The sequence below is a fragment of the Helianthus annuus genome, chromosome 3 (genome assembly GCF_002127325.2).
Source record: "Helianthus annuus cultivar XRQ/B chromosome 3, HanXRQr2.0-SUNRISE, whole genome shotgun sequence".
NCBI lineage: Eukaryota > Viridiplantae > Streptophyta > Magnoliopsida > Asterales > Asteraceae > Helianthus > Helianthus annuus.
The window spans coordinates 121163861-121173851 of record NC_035435.2 but is presented as its reverse complement, the minus strand read 5'-3'; the positions used below and the strand labels follow the sequence as shown (position 1 = coordinate 121173851).

General features: G+C 35.8%; 2 protein-coding genes across 4 annotated transcripts; one reads left to right on the top strand and one right to left on the bottom strand.

Moving 5' to 3' along the window:
- The first annotated feature begins 1289 nt into the window (after nucleotides 1-1289).
- Nucleotides 1290-4409, top strand: LOC110929583. 3 transcript variants are annotated; one of them, XM_022172739.2, is made up of 3 exons: nucleotides 1290-1390; nucleotides 1569-1637; nucleotides 2186-4409. In XM_022172739.2, the coding sequence occupies exon 3, from the start codon at nucleotides 2201-2203 to the stop codon at nucleotides 4052-4054; it is 1854 nt and encodes a 617-aa protein (XP_022028431.1). In that variant the 5' UTR covers nucleotides 1290-1390; nucleotides 1569-1637; nucleotides 2186-2200; the 3' UTR covers nucleotides 4055-4409. The 3 variants fall into 3 exon arrangements, with proteins under 3 accessions (XP_022028431.1, XP_022028432.1, XP_022028430.1); XM_022172740.2 differs by having other exon boundaries at nucleotides 1291-1482; XM_022172738.2 differs by lacking the exon at nucleotides 1290-1390 and having other exon boundaries at nucleotides 1492-1637.
- A 600-nt stretch (nucleotides 4410-5009) lies between these two features.
- On the bottom strand, nucleotides 5010-9991 carry LOC110929584 (heat shock protein 90-6, mitochondrial). Its single transcript, XM_022172741.2, has 20 exons — nucleotides 9739-9991; nucleotides 9060-9245; nucleotides 8884-8957; nucleotides 8577-8702; nucleotides 8408-8501; nucleotides 8242-8325; nucleotides 8023-8166; nucleotides 7814-7927; nucleotides 7643-7702; nucleotides 7484-7558; nucleotides 7310-7414; nucleotides 7048-7188; nucleotides 6856-6948; nucleotides 6694-6771; nucleotides 6344-6598; nucleotides 6162-6264; nucleotides 5893-6067; nucleotides 5698-5803; nucleotides 5513-5602; nucleotides 5010-5403 (listed from the first exon to the last, which is right to left on the bottom strand). The coding sequence occupies exons 1-20, from the start codon at nucleotides 9853-9855 to the stop codon at nucleotides 5209-5211; spliced, it is 2415 nt and encodes an 804-aa protein (XP_022028433.1). The 5' UTR covers nucleotides 9856-9991; the 3' UTR covers nucleotides 5010-5208.

Sequence of the window (9991 nt, the reverse complement as noted above, 5' to 3'; positions counted from 1 at the left end):
TTTTGTGGACAAACTCTTATATAAATAAAGATAAGCATTCATGTCATCAAATCACATATATCAATTGGCTATAAGCATAATTTTGAAAGAGTATAAAGACTTAGATTGAATTCGTTTGATTGCATTTGTAATTCCTTTCTTTCTTCATCTATTATATTACAATTATATTTTATGGTTTAGCTTCTTACTAGTAAACTTTTATAACAGTAAATTTATATACCAGTACACCATTTATTAAATATAAAAGTATTTTTTATTGTGTAGTTTACATGACATGTGTATTTAATGTTTTATATGTGCACATATACCATATACTTCTACGAAAAGTTAAATACACCGTTTAATAAATATAAAAGTATTTTTTTGTTATACAACTTACGTGACATGTGTATTTTAATGTTTTATGTGCACATATACCATATACTTCTAGAAAAAGTATATACAACTACTCTTGCTTTCAAACGAAACTCTTCAAATAATACAGAAAAGTTGTAGCTTCTTAAAACCTACCATTAAAAACTCCACATGATACACAATGTGACAATTAGGTTTGAGAATATGAAGGTTCTAGTCTCCATCTAAATTTAGCATACAAATAGACCGATCATTACTTTTATTATTTCAATGTTTTTGTATTTCAGAAAATTATTTTTTATGTTATTTGACCTATTCCCAATTTAAATTTCTATTTATAGTATTTCAAGACTTTTGAATTTAAGTTTATTGTATATTTTCTTGTTATTAACATTTTTAATAAAACAAATGAGTTCATTTCCATGCTAGAAAAAAAGTATACGTTCTATTCATAAATCTTAAAAAATGTATTCGTATTAAGAATTTAACAAGTTGAGATCAACATTACCAGCAATGTTGTCTAATAAAATAATTATTAGCACTTCTAAACAAGTAAGTTTATTTTTTCTTATAACCTCCTCGTCTTTAAATTGAAAAAAATACGATCAATCATATAAATGCAAACTTACTAGATCGTAACGGTATAGAAATAAAAATTTACCTTTAACTCATATCAACGGAATCCATAACGATGCCTTATTAAATAACAACAGCCTCTACAAAAGTCCAATCACTTATAGATAACGCCATAACTTAATTATCACCGAGTAACAATTTCCTAAAAACCTATACACAATATCTAAACTTAGTAAGCGGTTTATACGTCACCAATTTTAATTTATACATCACCAAAATACAAATTCAAAAGTATAAAATACAACACTACATTACAACTTTAATCTTCTATAAATCAAAACATCTACTATTCACATATTTACACTACTAAATAAATCTATATTTCAACTAGTGTATACGATCGGAATATTCTATACCTCCCGCCCACTGCCGGAACTCATCATTTGCTTTTATTTAAAAGGTTTTAAATAATAAAAACTTTTAAATAATTAAATTATCAAATCTACCCAATACCCTAATATATTTATTTTAGTATAAATAATTAATTACAAGGTATATTTATTTATTTAAAGGTTAAGTTTATTTTTTATTTTCACTTTTTCTAAATTTACAAAAGTTAAGCTCCTCGTTGATCGTAGATCTGAAGCAAAGCTACAAACGGATTTGAGATCTAGTCGCTGTTCCGTTGCTGTTGGATGCAGATTCAAGTATGTTTCATTTCAATTTTGTGTTTTTATACCGTATAATGTATTAATACTTTATTATTTATTTAGGGTTTTCGTAGTTTCAAAAGCTTACATTTTTAGCTGATCGGAGCTGAGATCTTACTGTTTTGTTGATTATTATGTTCGGATTTGAGTTGGGTTTTGTGTTTTGATTGTTAATTTGAGTTGAAGTTGAAAACTTGTTGACCTAAATTGAATTTCTTGAAATTGTAGCTGTGTTAATTTGGGGGTTTTGTAATTAAGCTTGTAATTAGCATGTTTTGTTGAAGATTTGTTGTGGGTTAATGATTATTAGTTTGATTTGGTTATTTTTGCAAACTGTTGGTGATGATGATTGAAGTTAGTCAAGTTACCATATGCATGTGACTTAAATGGATGTTTTTTTTTCACTAATTTCTTTGAAATCTTACTCTGCATTTGTAGTTTTATGCTAAAGTTGGGAAATTTTTTGATTTTTTTTGGGAATTTTTTGATTTTTTATGAAATTGGAATACTATTTTTGTGCATTATTTAGATGTAATTTTTTGTAGGGTTGAACGTTAAAGATGGATCCGAACATAGAAGAAGCTCTTAGGGCTAAAGAGACTGCGGAGAAGCTATTTTTGATGAAAGATTTCACGGGTGCGAAGCAGTTTGCTTTACGGGCTCAAACTTTATGCCCTCAATTGGAAGGTATATCCCAAATGGTCGCTACATTCGAGATATACGCTGCTGCAACAACGACGAATATGAATCGAGAAGTTGATTTCTATTCGGTTCTCGGGCTGGATCCATCTGCAGACAAATCAATAGTGAAAAAACGTTACAAAAAGATGGCCGTTCTTCTTCATCCCGACAAAAACAAAACCGTTGGAGCCGATGAAGCGTTCAAACTCGTCTCTGAAGCGTGGGCTGTGTTATCTGATAACGTGAAAAGAAGCTCGTACGATGCGAAAAGAAATAAACACTTGTCGGCTGCTGGTTATAATACTTCCGGTGTTTCGGGTTCCGAGACTTCTCCAAGACTTGATACGTTTTGGACTGTGTGTACATCGTGTCGTGTTCAGTACGAGTATCTTAGAAAATATGTGAATAAACGACTTTCTTGTAAGAACTGTCGTGGGGTTTTTGTAGCCGTTGAAACGGGTGCGGCTCCCGTTACTTACGCCCCATGGTCGTATACGTCTGAAAACGGTTATGCTAACCATGCGTATAACACGGGTCCATATGTACCAAGTACGTCAGTATGTTTTACGGGCAACGGCTCGTCGGTTGTTCATCCTACACAAGGATACGAGTACGCAGGGACCGTATCGTTTCAGTGGAATACTTATTCTGGTTCATCGACTTTGGATCCTAACGGTTTACCATCTAAACCGGGTAACACAAGTAGGCAAAAGTCGAACGGGAAACACCAGGTGAGATCGAACACGGGCCCAATGGGCCGGCCTCCTAAGAAAAGAAAGATCGAAAATGGGGAAATGGGTTTAAGAACTGAACCGTATTCGGATTTGAATAATCTAAATGGAAATGGCGGGGTTGATGTATTAACGAGACAGTATTCGGTTGCTCCCGCTTTTGATGCAAGAAAGTTGTTAATTGAAAAGGCTAGATCGGTAATTCGTGGGAAGTTAAAAGAAATGAAAATGGCTTCGACTTTGAAGGCTGAAAAGAACGGGAAAACGGTCAAGAAAAGTAGTTTGATGGCGATAACGGTCCCCGATCCGGATTTCCATGATTTTGATACTGATCGGACTGAGGAAGTGTTTAAGCCGAAGCAAATATGGGCTATATATGATGAAGAAGACGGGATGCCCCGTCTCTATTGCGTGGTTCGCCAGGTGATCTCGGTGAAACCGTTTCAGCTTCATATCACTTACTTGAACTCGAAACCCGACGCTGAATTTGGAGTTAATAAATCGTGTGGAAGTTTCAAGGTTGCGCATTCTGTGTTTGTTGACCAAGTCAACATTTTTTCGCATCTTTTGGGAAGGGAGAATGTTGGCAAAGGAGGGTCGGTTAAAATATACCCGAAACGAGGCGATATATGGGCTGTGTATCGGAATAAAAAGTCGAAAAAAGCAATGCAACAATACGAAATGGTGGAGATTCTCGATGATTATTCGGAAAAAGTTGGGGTGTGTGTGACACCTTTGGCGAAGCTAGAAGGGTACAAGACTGTGTATCAAAGAAACCCTAACAAGAGCGCGGTTCGTGTAATTCCGAGAAAAGAAATGGTTCGGTTTTCGCACCAGGTTCCCGCTTGTTTGCTAAAAGGTCAAGGGTTGAACTTGCCAGACGGGTGTTGGGATCTTGACCCTGCTGCTACACCGGAACAGCTTCTTCAAGCGGATGCGGATGGAGAAGAAGAGGAAAAGAAGGGTGAAGCGGAAGGGCGTTTTGGTCATTTAAGTGTGTAACACTAATAGTGTATAGATCGAAACACATAGTGATGGTGGCAATTGGTGAGAAATTTAGGTAGCTGGAACCGAGTGGGATGATCACAAGGTGAGATCTCGAGCGGCTGTAGCGCAATTTGGTTTTAAGATGACTCAAATGTTGGTGAGAAACTTGTACTAATTACTTATTATGAATTAGTTACCTTTTAAATTTGCTAATTAAGTTAATACCCCTTATGCGTTGACGGGTTGTACTATACTCACGTTGCAGCATGAATATTATCTTTCGTTTTTTTCTCTTCTTAATGTTATCCACCTTTTGTTAATATGTAATAAACTGTTCAAGTGGACCAAACCAAAGAAATCATTTGACCTTTATTCTTCTCAATTTTCAAACATGTTATGTATGCCCTATTGTCCTTTTTAGCATTCTAGATATTTCAATAAAACAAACCTTTGATAAACATTGGACTGCTTAGCCAATTTGATTTGTCATGTCTTAGTGCTGTGTAACGTTTGAGTTTGAGTTTTGTGTTTGTTTTGTAATGCCGCATGTGTCTTGTGCAGCGCATGAGAGATGCGTTGTAGTGGTCATGCGCTGGTTCTATGTCTATAAATAGAGCGGTCATGCGCCATTTTAAAGGGTCATGTCATTTGGAGCTTTGTCAAATCTTGTAAACACGTTGCTGCTCTGCTGGATTTTACGTTTGTTTACTCGTCATAATTACACACTTCATTGATGGATTCCGCACGTCAATTTGGTGGATAAGTAGGTTGTTTGCTTTCTTCAACGTTTACGACCTAGAACAAGATCCGAAACAGGACTTTCAAGCTTTGGTAACCTGATAAATGTTGGGTCAGAACCCACAATCCATTTATTTATTAATTTTTAAAAACAGAATTATCTTCCTATTTTGTTAAAAATCATCTGTTTGTATACTTGGTACCCAATTAAACATATAAATCCACATAACACTTGAATAAGATATATCTAGCTCATGCAATAATAACCAACATTCAAAATCAAATTCCCTTTCTGGTAAGTAGTATTGTAACTCTACATTCGTGTTCTTTTCCCCCTTCAAACTGCTAAAAACCAAAACATTAATAAACTAGAACCCCTCTAGCCATATTATTTCTGAGCCCTGGTTTCAACTTGACTCCATCTGCAGGCATCATTTCTGAGAAGTGGTTTCAACCGGCTCGACCACCTCTGCTTCAAGGGTTGGTTGTGGTTCAGCCACAATCTCTGCCTCTGGTGTCTGTGAGCTGTGCATGTTGAAAGCTGGTTGTTCAGTTGACCACTTGTTTGACAAAGCCATGTTCATCATTTCATAAATCTTTCCACCAAGCTGAGATGGACTCTCAGGCTGCATCAAATCGAAATACCATAAATTTTTGTCATTAATAATTCCAGGCGTCATTAGCTTTTAACACGCTACATAAATGCAGTATAGGCATGAAGGATAGACGACTCACAGTGAAACCACTAGAAATCAATGCAGTATCATACAGAAGATCAATAGCCCTAAGAGCTTCTTCATCTTCACCATTGCTCTTGCAAGCAGCCTGCATCATTTTTGCACAGATAAAAGATTTAAATATCCAAACAGTAGTTTTGTGGTATCAAAAATAAATAAATAAATAAATAAATAAAATCATACATTTAGTGTCTGGATAATTGGATGTTCAGGATTGATCTCAAACACTCTTCTGCTTCTCATGAAGTCCAAGCTAGATGAGTCACCAACAGTCTGTGCTTTCATCAGCCTAAATAATTACAAGAAAACTACATTAACAAAAAAATAAAATAAAATAAAGACGTCTTTATATAAGACTTGATTATGAAGAAAAATCACCTCTCCATGTTTGCAGACCAACCAAACTTTCCAGATACAAGAACACATGGTGATGTTTTAAGGCGGTTTGAAATTTGGACACTCGCAACTTTGTCACCCAATCGTTTCTTCATCCAATCACAAATATGTCCGAATTCTTGCTTCATCTCTTTTTCCTTCTCCTCGTTCTTGTCACCTAGTAATTTCAACGCAAAATAAGACATCAGTTGTTAAAATTGTGCTATTGCTCATTACTGAATAAAAAAACATATTTTAATTAAAAGACTAACCAATGTCTAAGTCTTCCTTGCTGATGTCAACAAAGTTCTTTTCCTTGTATGATTTAAGATTTGTGACAGCAACTTCATCGATAGGATCAACGAGGAACAGTACCTGCAAAGAAACCCGTAACTATTAAGTAGCGGTTTTTACTAACAGCAAAAATAAAAAATAAAAAGAAGGGAATTAGTACTTCAAGATCCTTCTCATATAATTTCTCCAAAAATGGTGTGTTTTTGGCACTTGTGACACTGTCAGCAGCGATATAGTAGATATCTTTTTGGTCAGGTTTCATGTTCTCAACATATTCATCCAAACTGATCATTTCTTCTTCACTCTGTGATGAAAAGAATCGAAGCAATGGAGCAAGACGCTTGTGATTTTCACGGTCTTCGATGCATCCCAATTTCAAATGCTTTCCGAAGTTCTCCCAGAATTTCTCATAGTCCTAAAGCAAAGCATAAAAAGGGTTATTCTTTCTTATTAATCATATAATTAAACTAAAGATAAGAATTTCAATCCATAAGAAAAAAGATGCTTTACCTCTCGGTTCTCACTCACGGATATGCCAAGAATCATGTCAAATGCCTTCCGGACCAACCGTTTCCTCATTATCCGCACCTTTCAAGTATAAAAACTAAAATCAGTATTTACTGTATCCCCAAACAACTTGTTAAAATAAGAAGGAATGCCAGATGTACTTACGATGCGGCTTTCTTGAAGAATTTCACGTGATACGTTCAAGGGAAGGTCGTTAGAGTCGACAACACCTTTGACAAAGCTTAAGTATCGTGGAAACTAATCCAACATCAAATAACAGATATTATTAACCGGTTAAAAATTAAGTCAAAACCAGAAAGGTTTTCTCAAACAAAATACGTAAGAGACCAATCTTACCAGTTCTCCATCGAAGTCATCTGAAATGAAGACACGTTTGACGTAAAGTCTAATATTCTTAGTTTTTGGATTCACAATGTCTTCCTTCCCCATTGGAGTAATAGCAGGAACATAGAGAATTGACCGGAACTCGACCTCACCCTGCAATTTGAAAAAAAAAAGTCAAAATGTTATCTCGCTCACATGGGACCCACATTTACAATATTTATGGCTTTATGCCAACAAGCAAAACTATAAGTGAAATCAAAATATCGCATTTCACCTCTGTTGTAAAGTGTGAAGATGCCAAAGGTTCCAAGTACTCATTGAATGTCTTCTTGTAGAACTCATTATACTCCTCTGTTGTAACTTCCTTAGGGTTTCGAAGCTGCAAAAAAGACCTTGAGATGCACATCCTTACAAAAACTTAAATAAACATCACATAAAGAAAACTCACCCATATAGGTTGTGTCTCATTAGTGAGTTCCCAATCCCAGTATTTCTCGACAACCTTTTTAGTTTTCTTCTTTTTCTGTTACAATAGAACACCATGATATGGTTGTTAGATCTGTATTGAGTGCAACATGTGTTCATAACTTATATAATTTTCACTTACCTCAACATTGTCATCAGTCCCGTCCTTCTTGGCCTCAGCTGGATCCTCATCAACCTCAATCTGTGACAACAGAAACACTAATGAGTGAACAAGAAAAAAATGGCAGCCAAACATTACATTTACCAACATAAAAATATGTGAATATACAAAAGTCTGATAAGTCAGAAGTACCTCTTTTGTATAGCCCTTTTCTTGCCATGTGTAAATTGGGAACGAGACAAACTGAGAATAATTCTTTACGAGTCTTTCAACTCTCTCGGGATGAGCAAAACCTTTATCATCGCGCTGAGTACAAAAAATATAAGAATGATAAATTCAGTGAGACCGATAATAAAGAGATAATAGAAATAAAATAGAATATAATGATTTGCATAGTTGACCTTGAGATGCAACTGGATTGAGGTTCCTCTAGGAATAAATTTCTCGGGATCAGTTTCTTCTCGGATAATATAAGAGCTAGAATTGGCCTCTCCTTCCCAAACATATTGCTTATCGGATTTAGGACTCTTTGTTGACACCACCACCTGTTAATAACATAAACGATGAGCCGAAAGAAGACCATATACAGTAAAAATTCATGCAATTCAAAAACGGCATACCTTATCGGCAACTAAAAAGGCTGAATAAAACCCCACACCAAATTGACCGATCAAATTGCTGTCTGTACCAGCATCTTTGCTATCCTGTCAAATTCAAAAGTTTGTATATAAACAAGGTGTAAAGTATAAAATTTATTTATGTTAATAACAGCATGTCAGTATCCACCTTCAAAGCTTTTAGAAACTTTGCGGTTCCACTGTGGGCGATTGTTCCTAGAGAATCAACAATTTCTTGATGTGTCATACCGATGCCAGAGTCCCTGAATATAGCATGCACGTTAGAAAAGAAATCATGTAGAGTTTTAACTAATATTCTTAGAAGCTGCAAATCTTACGTCAGAGTAATTATTCCATTTTCTTGATCAGTTTGAATACGTATGTCAAGTTCAGGGGCACCCTCCAAAAGATGTGGCTCCGTAACACTAAGGAATCGCAACTTGTCCAACGCATCACTTGCATTGCTGAAATATAAAAGTTTTTTTATGTGCACATTGTTAGATTATATGCAAATTAGATAAACAAGAACACACATGCACTCACAAATTGTCAATTTTCAATCACATTAAAAATTTATAAACTAGATAAAGAGTTAAAACAAAAAACGACTACATTGCAAATTTGTTTAAAATTTTAGAAACTTGCCTGATAAGTTCACGAAGGAACACCTCTTTGTTGCTATATAGACTGTTAACAATAAGGTCCATAAGCCGACTTACCTGCAGCAGAACATATCACATGATACCAAACAATCACTGTAAAAAACTAATTCAAATTTACATTAAAAGAAACAGTAAACTCTATAGTCACCAACTGCCCACCTCTGCCTGATACTCATACTTCTCCACAGGTGCTTCAGGTGTCTGAACGTCTGAAGCCGTCGACTCAAACCGCTTCCCAGAAGGAATCATGTTTCCTAATTTCAAAGACTTTGTGGAAACAGGCCCAGTGGATGACGCAGTAGTTAAAACTGAATACCACCTACCACTGGCATCCCTCTCTGCACCCTGTTAACATCAAATACTTCAATAACACAATTGAAGTATGCTCTTACATAGGGATGAAAAATTTCACACCCAATACCGGTGCCGTACATATATACCATACAATACCCGTACCGACCGAAGATATTCGATATAGTATTCGGTTTTTCATTTAACTCAATTTCAGTAGCGATTTATGTGGTGTGGTACGATAATGGTTCGAGACTTCTAACGGTACCATACCATACCATACCTAACATATACAGTATTCGGTTTAGGTTTTAGCTAAACTTCAGTATTAGTACTATGCGTTAAGGTACCGGTACTGGTACCAATCTCATGCCTACGTGTGACCTAATTGATACAAATACCTAATTTGCAAAATCATCAACAGGATATCAATATAAAAGGTCTCACAATCGGTTCAGAGTAATACCAATTCCAAAAACTGTGGTACATATATACATAAAGATATTGATTGATGGTAGAAATGTAAATAGATTGAGAAGAGTTATACCGATTCATTGAAATTGGGAGAACCGGCAGAAGCCGCCGCCGCAGAGACGGCATCACGGCGGCGATGGGCGCCGTAGCGGAGGAGAGTGTTGACAGAACGCCTTGATAGCCGGTGCATGTTTGTGCGGTGAGATCTAAAGGAGTGATGGCGGAAAGGGTTTTGGTAGGGTTTGAAGAAATATAGGGTTTATGGAAGCTTCTGGAGATTACTGGTTCTAGAGTTCAGACCGGTAGATCAGTTCATCTTTTGTTAA

Bases quoted from the DNA above. Each gene is read 5' to 3' on its own strand.
- LOC110929583 (XM_022172739.2), top strand. From the start codon at position 2,201: ATGGATCCGAACATAGAAGAAGCTCTTAGGGCTAAAGAGACTGCGGAG.
- LOC110929584 (XM_022172741.2), bottom strand. From the start codon at position 9,855: ATGCACCGGCTATCAAGGCGTTCTGTCAACACTCTCCTCCGCTACGGC. The intron at 8,167-8,241 runs GTATGCCGTTTT...TGTTATTAACAG, and splicing joins CCTTTTTAGTTGCCGATAAG to GTGGTGGTGTCAACAAAGAG. The intron at 6,068-6,161 runs GTTAGTCTTTTA...TGAAATTACTAG, and splicing joins CAAGGAAGACTTAGACATTG to GTGACAAGAACGAGGAGAAG.